Source organism: Alosa sapidissima, chromosome 12, assembly GCF_018492685.1.
Source record: "Alosa sapidissima isolate fAloSap1 chromosome 12, fAloSap1.pri, whole genome shotgun sequence".
Taxonomy (NCBI): Eukaryota; Metazoa; Chordata; class Actinopteri; order Clupeiformes; family Clupeidae; genus Alosa; species Alosa sapidissima.
In genome coordinates, this window is record NC_055968.1 from 23,172,603 (window position 1) to 23,190,546 (window position 17,944).

General features: G+C 46.0%; 1 protein-coding gene across 3 annotated transcripts in view; it reads right to left on the reverse strand.

The window, feature by feature from the left end:
- nos1apa (nitric oxide synthase 1 (neuronal) adaptor protein a) overlaps positions 1 to 17,944 on the reverse strand; it is a 105,054-nt gene that overhangs the window by 9,794 nt on the left and 77,316 nt on the right. For all 3 annotated transcript variants that reach the window (XM_042057694.1, XM_042057693.1, XM_042057695.1), the window contains 2 exons: positions 10,721 to 10,886; positions 9,406 to 9,555 (listed from right to left, as the gene is read on the reverse strand). In XM_042057694.1, coding sequence (XP_041913628.1) covers positions 9,406 to 9,555; positions 10,721 to 10,886 — 316 coding nt within the window. The remainder of the gene's footprint in view (positions 1 to 9,405; positions 9,556 to 10,720; positions 10,887 to 17,944) is intronic.

The following is a 17,944-nucleotide window of genomic DNA, read 5'->3' on the forward strand; positions in this document are numbered from 1 at the left end:
GACTGCAGACGCCTTCTGAAACAACCTGTCGGATCAAGACGCGTCTGCTCGGTGCATCGGCGGTGACAGGGAGAGCGGAGTCGGCGTGAGAACAGGCACTTTCACTAGCCCGTCACCATCCTGCGCGAAGGCAGCGATGACACTTTAAACCCCTGCCGTTTGCTTATCTGAAATGTAGGGCTCCTCATATATATAGAAAATATTTGATTGGGAGAGGCCTGTAAAAAGATTCCTCTGGCTGTCAGATCTGTGGGCTGTTGCTAGGAGAGAGGGTGATGGAGCGAAGAGGGTTTATGCGCTGAAGTGGCTCTCCGCCTCTTTAATTAATACACAATGTGAAAACACTTCCCCCTCCACCCAGTCCCTTAGAGGGCAGAGGGCTATATCAAGGACTTCGCTAATGTTCTGTGGGAATGCCTGCTAATGACCGGGGGCTTTTTCCATGTAATGAGGAGGTGGGGACTAATAATCGTTAGCTCTCTGGAGGCCACTGTGCACCAGGAGACTAGCTGAGCAAACAAAGAGATACTGCATCTGTTAGTGAATGCCTACCCCAGTAGTTCAGTTCATTTAGTGTTTATTTCACTCTGAGAGAAAATGATCACTCTATTGGTATTGAGGATGTGAGAGGAAAAACAAATACTTCATAAATAATAAAGATCCTAAAGCACAACTACAGATCCCAACATCTGAACAAAAAATTACAGTCTGGTCTACCACACAGACATGGTGTCTCTTTCTTACTAAGTCAGTCTCATGGCTTATCACGATTGTATACACATACATACAAATGGACAACTAATTGACCAACCACAGACTCTCAAAGGTCTGTCCCAAAGGTCTGTCCCTGCGACTGAAGCTTGCTTTGAGTTAGTCACTGACACTGTGAGTAAGCAGTGCAGTCTTCCACTTAACAGAGCAGACAGATCCGCGTGTTTATCCTTGAAGTGAATAATGAATCACTACAGCATTTGCAAACAATAAACAAAAGACCAGTTTTTCCCCTCCACTTCACAGATGTTTCCTACACTGGCCACGGGAGGAAACGGGACTCAGGTCGTCATTGAAATAGTCCAGCTTCTGGTGATTAATTTGTTTTCTCCCCCCCCCCCCCCCCCCACCCCTATACTGACTACCAGTGCCAGGCCATTTTGAGCCTTCCTGTCGTGTTGGGTGGACGGCCGCACACAACAAAATACTCGGCTTTGATTTCCGGAGAGTGTGTGTGTGTGTGTGTGTGTGTCTGTTCCTAAATACCTGCACCTCAATAATCTGGGCCAGGCAGCTGGTGTGTGTACAACAGGAGAGCTATTCTGGGGTAATTTATGAGCTGCTACTCCCCACGTCTGACAGCACAAAGGGGAAGACGTCGGGGAGCACGAGGAGTTTAGTCTGGGCCGGCCGCGCTCCCAGACTTCCAGTGTTTACGTTCAAGACGAGATGTGTGGCCCGATTCCTGTCAAGCCAGGGGCACTGGGAGGGGTTAACTACAGAGGGCAAACCCCAGGAAAGCACACTGTGGAGTGTCGTTCAGGGCAATTTAACTTCAAATACAGTTAAGTTATTATAGGAGGAGGAAATGACACGTTATGGTAAAGCATCAGAGATCTAAAGCCCAGCGAGAGTAGAGGAAGAAAGCAAAAGGAAGAGGGTACACGTCAAAGAGTTAGGAACAGGGAATGGGAGAAGTAAAGGGGAGAAGAAAGAACAGAGAGAGTGAAGGCGTAAGAAAGGAAATGTTTATTGAGCCAAAGCAAGATCAGTGACAAGGTACAGAATAAGTGCACTTCCACTTCAGTTTAGACACGATCATTTATCCCATAAACACAGTAGCGTGTCAAACAGATTTGGGGAACACAATGCGTAGTGGGACTCGCTGCACCTGGATGTTTGGAGAGGGTACGGATGTGAACAGAGCCGGGTTTTTTAGGGGAGGGTTAGAAAACAAACAAACACGGTGGGACATCTTGTTAGCAAAAAAAAAAACTCCCGCTGCGCTCGCGAGCATATTCAGCCACGGTCCACCGAACGCCGTCAGCTCCGCTCAGGAGTCAGAAAGCCAGAGAAAGCAGGTCTTCCGTGCCTAGTATGTGCTGTGCAGGGTTGCTCAGTGGGCCTAATTTTTATCCCCCTCCCACTAACCCCCTGCCGGAGCAACACCGCTTTCCAACCCCCTTCCAACCCCCACGCCCCGATTTACATGATTTCACCCAGACACTCTCAACAGGCGCACATCAACACCAAACAGAGTACAATCAAAATCTCCTCCAACTCCACGCAGGTACACAGACAGGCTCTTAAAAGTCTACAGCACTGCGTGGTGGCCACCTCTCTTCCACCGCCTGCAGCCTAGTCTGCATAATGGCATCTCCAGATATTTCAATTACTGAGAAACAATTAAAAATCCTCCCTTGATGGCAAAGCTGCCAAGCGGTAGACTGTGTGTGTTTGATATAAAGCAACAAGGGAAAAAAGCAGCCAAGAGATAAAAAAAAGTAAAAAAAAAAAAAGTCATGAAATGATCCTTTCATCCCGATGCATTAGGCTTGCTCAACGATGTCTTCTGCATGAATGGAGGCCAAATCATGTACCATTGCCTTTGACATATTAAGTGCAGGGAGGGTTGGAAAAAATTACTGCACTGCTGATTGCTTAATTATAGCTTTCCATGAGAAACAAAAGTGAAATAATTGCAACTGGCCTGTCTGAATAATCACCCTCGTTTAAATATGAGACTAAATGCTCCTGCTTTACAGCAATATTGCCAGGTTATTTAAGAACTAGTGGACTGGGGTACTTTAAAGATCTTCTTTGTGGGACCTACATACCATGGTCAAAGATCGGACAGACCACTGGATGGTATAGGGAGATATTCACATTTTAAATCTGAAAAGAAAATGGCATCAGCTATGTATGCATACAAGGGGACAAAAACTTGATGAGGATAGAAATCCATAACCCACTTTCTCCCTCCTCTGTGGGGCAGGCCGCTAAAGCTGGCCAGTACACGCACAGGTCAATTTAAAAGCTGGGTCAAACATACATATTTCATCAGGTCTCCTTCAACATGAATCATTAACAAACTACAGTACACGGGGTGGGGTTGGGATGAGTTGGGGGTACGGCTATTGGTCTCTAAGATCCTCCCCTGACATTCGGAGGAGGGGGGTGTTCTCCTTAAGGCTGCTTTACACTGAGGGGTCACGGGGTTGGGTCAGCGGCGCCGGCCTCATCGACAGGCCGTAATGGGATTAGAGTCACTCTTCCCTTTTATCAATCCTGCCCTGACAAAAATGCATGCCGACGTCTGCCCGCGTGCCCCCCCGCCCACACACATTAGCCATGCACAAGTGCCCATCCTTGAACCACCACCATGAAGTGCTTCTCAATGACAGAGACTGTGGGGCCTGCCTGCGGAGAGGGGGGGAAGAGAGGCGGGGGGGGGGGGCAGGCGCTAGTTACGACTCCAAACCACCCCAAAGAGGATGTCTCACACTCTCTCTCCCTCACTTCTCTCCTCCTCTCTGCTGAGTGTGAGCGTGAGATGTGACACGTCTGTGGGAGGCTTGGCGGCCTGGAGAGGATCTCTATCCTGGCACTGATTTATCAGCCATGGAAAAAGGCCAAAGCCCAAGAAAAGAAGCCAGGGGAAAAAAAGAGAGATGGGGAGATATATTTAGGAAGACAAAAAAGAGAGGGAGTCAGTCAGAGACGGGGGAAGAAAGAGAGGATGCACAGGAAGTCTAGAGAAAGAGAGCAAAAGAGAGAGAATCACATTTGGCATGAGTGAATGTGACTCAAGGTTTTCAGTAGAGGTACAGATGCCCTCAGCACATCACTTATGTATGGCCGCTGTGGTAATGGACTGTCTTTTCAGTGAAGACTAGGGGCATTTTTAAGTGGGTGACAGCCACAGGGGCACCTTACACAAAACTGCCAGAAAAATGCCACTTAAAGAGAACAACCACGCTATTTTGATGCACTTCATATCTTTTCAATCAACACTTGATCAATAAACAATAAAAAATGTGGATCAATTCAAATATCTGGGTGTCACCCTTGATCCAACTCTCAGCTTTAAAAAACATATTAGCTTTATATGGGGTGGGATAAGGGGGAAAATAATGTCTGTAACGATTTTTATAACTTTGTGAATCTGTACTGTATACTGTATACTTTATCTGTATTTTATTGCTTCCTAAATAGCAATTTGCTACAACCTGGCACAAGACATCTAATTATGTTTTTTGTGCACTATGCCCATTCAAATAAATAAATTACAATTACATGAAATAACAAAATGTCCTACTCCAAGTGCAGGTCTTTCTGACGTGCCAGACATATTTAACTTTAACAAAATAGTATTACCATGTCTTAGCTACTCAGATGATTTCAATTTTGCACACTTTTAACTTGATGAACAGCTTGTTCTTGTAAAGGGCACTGGATTATGCGAGTGGACAGCAGTGGATAGAAGTCATGGGAATGATAACTGTTGTTTACTGTTGTCCTTCAGATTCTAAAGCACTTAAGAACATTTGAGTCTGACATGCCTTCTGGACAGCGTTTGGTCACACTGTGAGGCTACAAAGTGACAAAAGATCAATAGCACACCGCTGCTAAAATCTTTGATGCTATCGCTACTTCTGCAGGGGATTAACTGCTGGACATGCATCATTAAGTCATTGATTGGACTGGAAGTGGATCTTAGGTACAGCCATCACCTCCCTGTACAACGTATTGATTCAGAATTTCAGATTTCCTCAAATATTATGCTAGCACTCCCTGCTCAAGTTCTCGGAGGCTTGGATCGATAGACCTTTTTCCAAGGTCGGGCAGCATGTCTGCATGCATCACCCTGGTCTTGGCACGGTCACCCAGGGTCTTAGGTTATGGGTGGGACAAGCTTCGATGCAGGGTGCTGGTCTGGCCTTTAACAGAATCCAAGAGCTGCCAATGGACCTCACGTCTCCCCTGTGCTCAGTCAGGATAGAATACCCCTTCATGTGGTGAATAGCCTAGCGTTAATTCATGCAGTGAATAGCAGTGGAGTAGGATAAACTCATTAATCTGTGACCTGTAAAGTGAGGAAGGGGAAGGGGAAGCACGATCTACAGGGTCTCACTGGAAAAGCCGTGGGCCACAGGGAGGGTGTGGCGGCCCTGTGGTGGCCATGTGGTGCTTATCTGTGGAAAGTGCCTGTGGGAGGTGGCTTCCTTTTTCCTGCTTCGTATTAGGTGGTTTTCTGTGGTGTGTGTGTGTGTGTGTGTGTGTGTGTGTGTGTGTGTGTGTGTGTGGTGGGGGGGCTTCTCAGTAGGGTTTGAATGGTGCTGCTTGCCTACACTTATCGGGCGGAAAGGGCAGTTGCACGGAGACAGGGTGTGAGCCTGAGAAGATTCCAATTAAGATCCAGAGGAATGAAAGGAGCCACTGGCTGTCTCCAGGCCCTGCGGCTCCTGTGTTTTCATCCAGATTAACCTCAAGAAGGTCTACATGGACCTGAACCAACCCACATGGATGCTGACAGAAGTTCTGCTCATTAGCTGCAGAGTCAGAACACACATATTTGGGGTTTTTCAACAAGCAGAGGTGGGAGTACAGCCATTTACAGTGCTGTTACTGGGGATGGAGCCGATATGAAAGGACAACAGCTGCTAAGGGCACTCCTTCTCTCGCTTAAGGTCAACCACAAAAATAAACAAAGGTTCATTGCTAATGGTTGACAGAGGCAAGCGTTGAATGTTACTGTGTCATAACAAAGAGGGCATAAACAAATGCAGACTAATTAAAATGTATCTCCGATCTGTATGAAGGAGAACTGAAGAGAGCTACAGTACCTACAAGGATGACAACCAGAGGGGAAGATAAATAGCGAGTGGGATAGAGGGAGATGCAGACAGAGGGAGAGAGAGAGAGATGGAGAGAGGCAGAGAGGGAGAGAGAGAGAGAGGGAGGGAGGGAGATGAGGGAGAGAGAGGCAGAGAGGGAGAGAGAGAGAGAGGGAAAGAGGGAGGGAGGGAGATGAGGGAGAGAGGCAGAGAGGGAGAGAGAGAGAGAGAGAGAGACGGGGAAAGAGGGAGGGAGATGAGGGAGATGGGGAAAGGGAGAGAGTGAGGAAGAGAGACAGAAGGAGAGAGAGAGGGAGAGAGGGAAGGAGAGAGAGAGGGAGAGAGGGAAGGAGAGAGAGAGAGGGAGTCATAACAAGCAGAGGCTCCCTGTGCAGAGGCAGTGGTGACAAACAGATGGCACAGCCACCCTCCTCCACACCCCTTTGACCACCAATAAACACTCACAGCTGTCTGTGCCTGCCAGCGACTACTGCACTGCACTGCCTGCTTCACCGTGGCGCACTAGTCCTTCCTGCTGGAGCATCTCTAGGCTCCTCTCTGCAGTAAAGGAGCAGGGTCAGATCTGCACAGCGGCACCTGGCTTATCTGCCAAATAAAATCAGTGATCATGGTTTTGGATTTAGCTTTGGGGGATGTAGCCAAAGATCTTATAAAATTACGCTGGGCTAATCATTTGGCCATAAAACTATAACAAGATCGCTGCGGCTGGGTTTATTGCGATAATGGATGTAAATTATTCCCAAAAAACAACTTAAAATACAGTGCATCAATGTTTCTTATCTAATTATGTGAGCGTAATGAAGTTTTGAAATGAGTATGAATGTCTTACCATTCATTATTTTTGAAAAGGGAGAGAGCTTCCACTTTCAACTGGAATCAAAACACCAAATCAAAGTGACACTGGATAATGGGACACTATTGGAAGCCATGCTTACCAAAAATAAAAAAAAAACCTTGATCTTGGAGTTCAAAGCCTTGCCTGCCAAAGCAAAACTCTAGATGTGTCCCCTATTGCTCCACGTTGGTGTCTCACAGGACCCCAATCAACTGTGCTGTCACAGATTGCCAGAGAGAGAACAAACCAACTCACTGTAGAGGATGGGGGGTGTACACAGCGGGCCATGTGATTCATCTCCTTCAGCTGGTATGGATTTTAGTTTGATTAATATGCCCGTCTATGAACAGGAGACGAAAGGTAACTCTAGGTATTGCGTAAAAGTCCTAAATTAGCAGGTAACTAATTGGGCAGACAGGTCACCGTTCTGGGCTGTGGAGGACATTCGAAGAAATTGATTTTGTTCCTTGTAGTGAGTCCTTCATAGAATAAAAAGACAAATTCACTTCGCCCTTCAAAGGTTGTAATAAGAAAAGCTCAGGCAAGCTTACTGAGGCTTACAGCTGAGAGAAGACCAGAGAGAAGCTCTGTCATCAGATCGCCACAGCTGATCTTCAGAGCAAGAGATCGAGGGCGAGGAGGTGGAGAAAAGGAGAGAAAAAAAAAAAGAAAGACAAATCAAGATTCAGTCAGGTACAGCGCCTGGGTCCTGAGAGAGTTAGACAAGCGGCCACGGCAGAGGGGAAATGAAAAAGAAGAAAAAGAAAGATAAGGGGCTGACGAATGGAGAAGAGATGGGGGGGAGTGAAAGTGGAGAAGTGATTGCAATGCTGCGGGCCATCCTCCCTCAGCCCCGTCAGCACTCGCTGCCCCGGTCCCTGGACACAGTGGACCACTCCTGGGCCATTTAGACTGTCTCTGCATCCCTGACAAACCACATGAGCCTGGACAACAGGCAACCGGCCCCTAACCTCTTACAGTCAAGATGGCGGTGCCTCCCAATGGGAGAGGATGGAGAGAAAAAGAGAGAGAGAGAGAGAGAATTTATTTGGTTGGACATGATCCCCAGGGCAGCACAAGCCTCCACCCGGGCCCTACTTGCCAAATTGGGTCCACCTAAAATGAGAAACCATGAGAAACCATCCAGCAACTGCTCGCTCTATAGGATGTTTGAGTGACATGCCCCACAGGAAACTGTGCTGAGCAAAAGGAGCCAGAAAAAGCTTTTAAAATACCCAGTCCACCAAGAGTCACTGCAGGACACTGCACTAATTCCTGTTTTAAATACTGTCTGGTAAGCAGTTAATTACAGTCCAGATTAATTATACAATTCTCAATTAATCCCAACCGTAATCCCTTTTCCCAGCAGTGGGAAATCCGTATTGCATAACTAGGACTAGACGCAACATCCTCCGAACACTATGCACAGCGAGGATGCTGCAATGGAGCGTCTAATCAATCAGTGCTGTCAACCACACTTGATCAAGAGGATCGATAGTCGCAGGCGACATTTCACAGCGGCCACGTTCGATTTGCTGGTGGCTCCTTAATGTACGACTACAGTCACTGGGAAAAAGGTTCTGAGCTGCGTTTCAGAGACATGCACAGTGTATTGGCTAAAGAGCACAGCACAACCTCAGAGGTCTCAGTCAAAGGTCAAAATCTAAGCAAACAGCACCACTTGGCTCTAAACATTACCGGAATTGTACAAGAACTAAACAGCAAGAACCAAGACTGGCTGCAGAACTGTGTATGGTACATGCTTGCACAAATAACTCTGACATATTACCTGGAAACAAAAACACTTGAATCATTAGAAGACATACTGTTTACATAGACACATTCACAAGACCAAGTATAAAATATTTGTATTTTTCTTTGCTGTTTTTTTGTTTTCTTTTTAACCTTTACACACACATTTGTATAGGTATAGATGCCATGTTTTGCTAAAAATATTCTCTTCTTCAAAATACTCCTGGGTCCCGAGAGTTTACGAGTGCTTTACAATAGGACAATTGGGACAGGATGCTCATGGTTTTGGGTTGCGCTAACTTCCTGGCAAAACCCTGCAGGAATGTGTGTTAGCAACCCAACAACCCATTCTTCTCGACCCATTCACTCCGTCTTATGGTGCTGCTGGTAGACTAGACAGCACACACGATGGACGCCCTGACTCAGCGTGCACAAAAGGAAAGGTGCAGACTTAAAATGACTCTTGGCCCAGCATTACATCTTTTTCACAAAGACCAAGCATGTGACTGATTGTGTTGGGTTTTGAGGCTAGGAAACAGAGGGCTGATACAGTGATTTGAACCACTAGGCTAGGCTATATTAAGCTAGGCTTGGCTAAGCTAGGCTACACAGCGATCTCGTCGTCCAGCAGGCAGTCGGGGGGGCCGTGCTTGTTGAGCACGTTGAGCAGGCGCAGCGTGCTCTCGTCCTGTCCCCCCCAGCTGTCCCGGTCGTCGCTGTCGTCCGTGTTGGTCGACTCGTACTCTGAGACGATGCCCGACTCGCGGAACTTGAGGAACTCCAGGCTGCCGAGCAGCAGCTCGTCCTGAGTCTCGGGCGAGATGCTGGCTGGCGTGGAGGGCGTCTGCGGCGGGCGGTGGAGGCCCGCGGCCGCGCCGGACGCCGACACCAGCACCAGGCCCTGCTCCTGCTGCGGGGGCCCCGACAGGAAGCGGAAACACTCGAGCTTGACCAAACAGTCGTCCCTACCTAAGGGGCTGGCCAGCGGCTGGGAGAGCTGGGTGCCGTCACTCAGCGGGGGGAGGCTCATGTCCTCAGGTCGCGGGGTCGTGGCGTCGCACAGCACCGGCGGGACATTGGCGCGGAAGGTGATCTCCAGAAGACTGTCCTGGGAGCCCACTGAAAAGGAGAGAGAGGGAGGAAGAGGAGAGGGAGAGAGGAAGAGGAGAGGGAGAGAGGGAAGAGAGAGGGGTTACTTGTCTTCACAATGACAGACAGGGTATGTGTTATGCATTTCATTTACATGAAAATACTGTTCGTCTGTACACCGTCCAAAGGAAATTGAAGTGAAAGTTACAGAGCATGACAGAAAGAGCTAAAGTGCAAAAGAAAAAAAAAAAGACAGGTAACAAATGAAAAAGAAAGAAAGTATTGTGTCCGTATTCAGGAAGCCATGAGGGAGAAGAGAGAGTTTCCTTAGAGTTTCCTTGAGGGTAATCACAACTGCAGGGAGAGTGTGGAGCCATTTCTGCTCCTTCTTACAGGAGATCTGTAAATGCCTCCTCTACACTGAGGTACTGTAGCATAGGAGCCTGCTACAATGAGCTGCTTTGTTATGTAAAACAACCTATCTGGGAGAACTGGCAGGTTTGCTAAAGGGGACAGGGTCCAATAACAAAAGGCAGGAGTCACTGTAAGTGCTGGATGAAGAAAAATCCACATAATGACAAGAAAGAAAGAGTGAGAGACTGGGGTAGAGAGAAGGAGATGAACATTTTGGATAATAATAAGTAAAGATGGAAGAAGGGCAAAGGTAAGGGATGTGTGATGCCTTTGAGACCACAATGGAAACTGTGTGTGTGTGTGTGTGTGTGTGTGTGTGTGTGTGTGTGTGTGTGTGTGTGTGTGTGTGTGTGTGTGGCAGAAAACAAGTAGTGAGTAGACAAGGAGTAGAATACATTGCAGACTTAGGACAAAAACAATTTTTGCTTGTGTAATTGAAGTTCTCACACAGTTTGTTGACATTTGGGTGGGGGGTGTGTGCGTGCCAGAAACAAGATATAGCTTTGGAGTGCATGACGCAGCCTTTGGGGATGAATTAATACTGACTAGACAGAAACATGGTGTAAGAGAAACAAGAAAAGGAAATTGTTTGTGTATGTGTGTGTGTGTGTTAGTTGTAGAAGGTTGCAGACCGGAGGAAGCACTGAAAATACAAACACCACCAAACACAGCAAACAACACCAATCCCAACACCAAGAGATGCATGCTGACTGTGTGTACAAGTTTGTGTGTGACAGTGAGCAAGACAGACAGACATGAAACATGTGCAGTGTTCGCATACTTGATCCATGTTTGGCCAGTTTGAGCTCCAGCTCCTGGACCTGCTTGACCAACAGGGAGATGTGCTGCAGCAGGTCTTTGTTCTGCAGCAGCAGCTGGTGCACCCTCGCCTGGGCCTCAATACGAGCCGTCGCCTCGGCTGAGAGCTGATCTTTCAGCAGGTGAACCTACACACAAACAGTTCAAAAACAAAGCAGTTTTTGAAAGGACAGAAAATCTTCAGAGAAAAAGCCTTACTTGTCATTACTGAGCCATACACTCCCTTCAGTTTTTCATGGACAGATGCACAAACATGTACAGTGTGGACACAGATAAACACACACACATAGATGACTGGTGGGAAACTCTTGGGTGATGCAACTGATGACTGTGGTTACTGTGGTTGCTGAGATTCACGCGAGAGAGCTGCCCTCACAAGCCTCTTCACTGCCCCAATACACCACTCCAGAGCCCAGGGGACTCCCAGCTAGCTCAAGTGGCAAAAAATAATGAAATGATGAAATAATTATCAAATATCAGCACCAATCCTTCTGCAAATCAATCTAGCGCGCAAGCAAATCCTCTTCCACATAAATAATTACTTGGCAAACAAACTATGAAATATGATTAAGCTCTAGCTTGGTTAATCAAGTGGGACATTATGAGGAAGACATCAAACCTTTTTTTCCATGTCAGACAACTCATGTTTCTGCTGTTAAACCCCTGTACTTTGAAGTGCAGCATAATCTGCAGTCCATGGAGCCATGCATGACTAACATGTCGTATGAGAACCCACCTCCAGGTTAGATTTTAAAGTTTTCCCCAACAGCGAAAAGCAAAAGTTTCCATTTGCACCCAAACCTTAGACCCATTAGACAATCAATCATTTACCACACACATCCAGAGCTGAGAGAAGGGGCATCAAAATTTGCCTGATCCTCAATAAAAGTGTCAAGAGAGCACTGCAATGTTATGAGCGCTGGGGCACAGCACTCTGAGGCATATGTCATTGTCTTTTTCAATAACTCAGGCTGGGAGCCGACAGAGTGACTGAGTTTGAAAGATAGCTCACAAAAAGCCCGACAGAGAGAGAGAAAGAAATGAAGAGAGTGGCAGAGAGCTGTGATAGAGTGAGGTTATGTGTCAATTCTCAAAATATGACATGCGAGGGAGGGTTATATTGACTATAAATTCCATCGAAACATATCAATGCTCAAATGAAACTGAACAGAGTGTATTCGAGGAGGGAGAGAGGGAGCGAGAGAGAAGATGACCAGGGGTGACTCAAAAGTGCGGCTTCAAATGTCATTACATTTACTTTCTTGAAGGACTTGAAGCCAATGCACCCGTAATTGAAGTGAATGCACTATGCTGCAGCAGCACTCACACTAGGACAGTGTGCTTCTCCAGTTGAAGGTCTTTAATGTTAAAAGCCCCACGCCCCATTTCAAAGGAATTGGAGTCGGGCGAGAGAAAGAATTGTGCAGTCATAGGTGATGCAAGTACAATGACCCGACTGCTGAGGTACCAGCAGAGAGGGAACTGGGAGGATTGCAAATCACCCAACCCAGCTTTAGGACATGGACAACAAGAGGACAGGGATGAAAATCTGGTCTAATTGGCCAATTTTCTCATGTCCAGCAAGACACACAGAGAAAACATGTATTTGCAAGGAAGTCTGTGACACTAATACTGCTGCTCCAAAAAACAAACACACAATTTATTTTAAACTATGAGCTGCACTCGTTCAAGGAAATGGAGATTTAAATGAGTTTTTTGGCACACAGTGTTGGTTATAGACACGTTTAGAATCAGCAAATGTAAATAAGTCAAACCAACAGTAAAACAATATAGTAGAGTAATGTGACGGAGCTGGCATAAAACATTCCTTTGCGGTGCACACTAGCTCACCTGCCTAGACCCATTCAAATGATAGAGTAGCCCATCACACAGGAGCCATATTGTGGCAGGTGAGAAGGAGTATGTGTGGGAAATAATACACGTTTGTATATTTATCTGCCTACACATGCTTAAATGATGTCTCTCTCCCTCTTTCTGTGTGTGTGTTTCGGGGGGTTGAACGAGTGACCAAGCTGATTAGAACGCATTGCAGTGTCCTCCAGGCGTCCTCAGCTACATCCCGATAAGCACTTGCCCCCCACCCACACACACACACACACAAAACACTCTCCCAGCATCCCAGCTCACTTAGTGTTTCCACCCCCTGCCTCCAACGCCATAGGAAGGGAAGGTGATGTACTGTATAGCGAAGCTTGGAGGCACCACCATCTCCCAACTGGAACCCACGGAGCAATTTGTTCCCCAACACAATGCAGCACATCCTTTCTGCTCGCTTCATCCTTTTTTAATCAGGAAGATAAAATCTGTGGTAAGAGAGCTCATAGATCCACGTGATGAGATCCGGCCATTTTTTCGCCCCAGTGTGTTCCAAATGGGTTTGTGTGTATGTGTGGTCAGTCAACAGAGGGAAGAAGCGAGAGCTACAGAGGGGCAGGATGGATGGGCAGTGAGAATAATAAAAGGATTACTTTCATCTTGACCTCAGAAAATGAGATCTAGTGTGAATCTCCTCTTACCAGTGGTGATGGTTGGAAAGAGAGAGAAAGGGAAGAGAGAGAGAGAAAAAAAGAAGAAGAGAAGAAGGTCAGTGTTCATGGCAACCTGTCCAACTGTGGATTGCAGTGTGGCTTTGTGAAGGTCCTTATGCAGATGCTTCGGACTGTCCTCACCCTGACAACAACTCCCCCCCCCCCCCCCCCCCCCACACACACACACACACACACAGGCAGTGAAGTAAAGCCTTTCCCCTCCAGACAGGGATGGGAGAAAAAGACAGTTCTCTCCATCTTGTCACTGTCCAACCAATCAACCACACTCTCTCAGCCTCACTGACAGAGATTCTCCTGGACGTTCAAATGGCTCGCGTCTCGCAACCAACTCAATGACAGATGGAGCGACTGCAGATGAAAAAGACAGCACGGTTTTCATTAGTGAAGCTCTTGGGTTAGAGACAAAAGGTCATTTGGATGTTAAATGGCTTGTGTGCAGTGATAAAGCTACACAGACCTAAATTAGCAGTGATATGTACCGTATCACATGCTAAAGTCTTTTCCCTCCTAGGGGCCATGAAGGCACTGACCTGCAGAAAGACAGAGAGAATGGGAAGAAAGGGGGAGAAAGAGAGAGAGAGAGAGAGAGAGAGAGAGAGAGAAAGAGAGAGAGAGAGAGGGGGAGAGAGAGAGAGAGAGAGAGAGAGCAAGGGAGGAATGGCTAATAGAGAAAAAAAAAGAACATGCCTTCACATGCAGTGATGTGAAACTCATCAAAAGGAGTCATGCTCACCCCAGTGATTTCACCGAGACTGATGGGTGTGGGAAGTGTGGGTGTGATTTGAAATTTCACCACTTTGCCGCGTTATGTTACTCAACACCTACCTCGACTACATGATTATGCACATACAGCAGCAAAGCACATGCAGATCACACATAAGTCTCCCACCCAGGTATGATTATAACGGCCCTTACCATTCCATTACCGGTACATGAAATTATGATCTTATTACTAATGCTTCCAGCCTGGTTATGATCAAATTTTAACAGATGATAAATCACTGTGGCACCACATGCTTTATCAAAGCCAAGCAGCTGTGATATATGAGCTTGTGTGGGTCACAGGTGTTATAAAATAGGCTGCTTGTGCATGGGTGAAATGGAGTATAAAAATGCCTGAGGGATCATTTGGTAACCGCAGAGCAAATTAAAAGAGGAGGTAGGGACATCAATGCACTTTCATTATTTACACAGACACGGGTTGTGTGGGATTTTTTTTTTTTTTTTCGCTTTCAAATTCAAATTGTGGTTCGAGAAACATTCAGTTCTTTTCTCATACGCATGCCTTCCATCCTTGTGACGGACGGGGCTTTTCAATATCGACAAAGCATTAGTGTTGCAGATAACAGTGAGAGAGAAACAGAACGCCAGGACTGAGAACTACGCTTTGGACCTGTGGAGAGGGAAAAGACTGAGCTCTCCCTGAGCAGACAAGCCTGAGGACCCAGGATAAAGTCTTTACCTCTTCTTTGGTGTTTTTATTTTACTGGGCAGGTCAGATAAATATTGCCAAAGATTATTTCCTTCATCCTCTCACCAAGGGTTTGAGTTTACCCCGAGTATTCAATAACTGACTTCAGGTTGCAGGGGATCTAAGTGTAGTATATAGTATATATACTCTTTTGATCCTGTGAGGGAAATCTGCATTTATCCCAATCCGTGAATTAGTGAAACACACTCAGCACACAGTGAGCACACAGTGAACACACAGTGAGGTGAAGCACACACTAATCCTGACGCAGTGAGCTGCCTGCTACAGCGGCGCTCGGGGAGCAGTGAGGGGTTAGGTGCCTTGCTCAAGGGCACTTCAGCCGTTCCTACTGGTCGGGGTTCGAACCGGCAACCCTCAGGTTACAAGTCCGAAGCCCTAGCCAGTAGGCCACGGCTGCCTCATCTCCTCAGTTCCTTTAAAAGTTTTCCAGAATTCACAGAGCTCACCAAATTTAGTTCTTCCTGACACTAGCAGTAGAACACAAAGGCTGTGAAAATGTCCTCCCCTTCAGCGCTGTCCTTGAAAAGAACTCAATAACTGTTGTCGAGAATGAACTCCTTGTTGCTTTGAGGACAGCCACTTTGAAGTAGTAATGTGAGCAGTGTCTGTTTGTCTCTCTTTTGCTTGGGCAATGACGGGGTCGAAAGTCAAGAATGCGATAATGACAAGGGTCTTGATTTGAGGCACTTCTATGCTGCTCCCAACAAGGTTTTAAAATCTCATCCCAGATTCTACAAGGTTTCTGCCAGTGAAATTTTCCACTGGGAGCCTATTAAATAATGAGTCATCGTCATAAAGGCAACCCCCTCTGTATACATGGACTCCCACAATGCTCAAAAGTCCAGCTGGTCTTTGGAAAGTGTGTGAGGATCTGAATATGTATTCTCTCCATGCATTCTGTGTTTATGCTTGTGTGCGTGTGTGTGTGCGTGTGCATGTGTGTGTGTGTGTGTGTGTGTGTCTGCAATGTATGTAGACTAAAGTTCAAACGTTTGTGGTCACTTTGATATTTCCCTGTTTTTAAAGGAAAAACTCATTTGTTGGCCATTAAAATTATACCTATTGTTAATGTAAATGACTATTAAAAGGCTAATTGATCATTGTAAAACCCTTTTGCAATTATGTTTGCATTACATTTACATTTATTCATTTAGCAGATGCTTTTATCCAAAATCACTTACATATGTCAATTTGCACGGCTGAAATATACTGCCCTGATGAAAGAAGCAATACTGGCCTTCTTTAGATGAGTTTGAGTTTCTGGAGCATCATCTATTGTGAGTTTGATTAAAGACACAAAATTACCAGAAACAAAGAACTTTTTACTGAAACGCGTCAATCTATTCTTGTTCTGAGAAATGCACGCTGTTCCACATGAGAATTAGTCAAGAAACAGAAAATCTCATAAAAAGCTGTGTGCTACTCCCTCTACAAAAGAGCGCAAACTGGCTTGAAACCCGACTAGAAAAAAGGATGGAAAGGCACCAGTGCACAACTGAGCAAGAAAACAAATACATTAGCCTGTGTAGTTCGAGAGACACACCCTTCACAGGTCCTCAACTGCCTGCTCTGTTAAATAGAACCTGCAAAAGATCAGTGTCAATATCAATAGAAGATGCTGGCCCTCTAGACACAGTTGTAAAGAAAAAAGCTATTTGCCAGACTGGCCAATAAAAATTAAACGATTAAGATTGGCACGAGAACACAGACATTCGACAGAGTAAGACTTACATCAAGTGTTATAGACAGACCAATCTCAGGTGTTCTGATTGTGAGACACCAAACAAAAGCTGAAGGACTGTTTGGCTCCAACGATCAAGCATGGTGGAGGGAATGTGATGATCTGGGGGTGCTTTTTGTGGTAGTAAAGTGGGGAAATTGCTCAAGATAAAGGGAATCTTGCAGGAGGAAGGCCATCACTGCAGTTTGCAGCGTCATGACACACTCTGTGGACAACGTTTGATTGGAGCGAAGAAGAAGCAGTCAGCTGGTAGTCTGTCCCTAAGCGAATTTAAACTTTTGACTGGCAGTGTATGTTGTATGCAGTATATGTGTGTGTGTGTGTGTGTGTGTGTGTGTGTGTGTGTGTGTGTGTGTGTGTGTGTGTGTAAGTATGCAATTGAGAGTAAGCAGGCACAAGCATGTGTAGGCTATAGTGCATTAGTGTGTACATTTGTTTTTTTTCTCTGGGCTTGTCAGCACTTTTGTGTCTTAGCCCTGCAGTTTTAGAAGTTTCCTGGCCTGCCACTTCACAGAGACGGCCAAACCATGTGCTTGACCCACCTTGACTTGGTTGGCCAAGTGGAAGAGCTATTTCTCTTGGTTGAATGAAGTCCGTGGAAGAAAACCTTTTCTCTGATCCTCAGATGCATGGAATACGGTTTTGTTCTCTGACAGACACATTGTGGGAAACTTATCTTGCGCTGCAGTTTAGGTCATTAGCATATATACTAGTCGACATATGAAACATTTACTGGAATATTTGCTAAAATGGTTTAGAGAAAAAGACACGGTAAGCTGTTATCATAACAAGGACTTAGGAAACAGATGGTGTTGCAGATCACTTCATGAAAATGATGTTTCATTGCCACATCACAAATGCACCCACACACACAGAACTGGTTTCATGTCATGCCTAGATGCCCTTGGTGTAAAAGATGGTAGGCACTGTCGTGTTTAAATACAAAGACACTAAAGCTGAAGTTTTAATTTGAGTCGGCAGGGTATGAATTGTGGGTGGTTACAAGCCACCATACTTACTTACATTAAATCTCTGACAACCCTAAATAAATATTCAAAAATCTTCAGTTTACCCTCAGAAAATAGGCTACTTCCTAATTTTAAATGAGTGTCCTTATCTCTAAAGTCCTAATACTTCTGAGGGGTAAAAAAATACAAGGCATCAGATTAGAGCTGGCATGTTCTAGCTCGATAAACGCAGACTGCAAGCCAACCCCCTCAGGCCACATTATGATGGAGCGGTGCTCAAACTCACCGGAGAGGCAGCAAACATGAATGAAGTCTTTACACAACATCAGAGGCGCTGCCTAATCTTAACATTCCGCTACGAAACACTAGCATAAGGGGGGGTACGGGAGATTAAACCAGCTACTCTTCCTCCCGC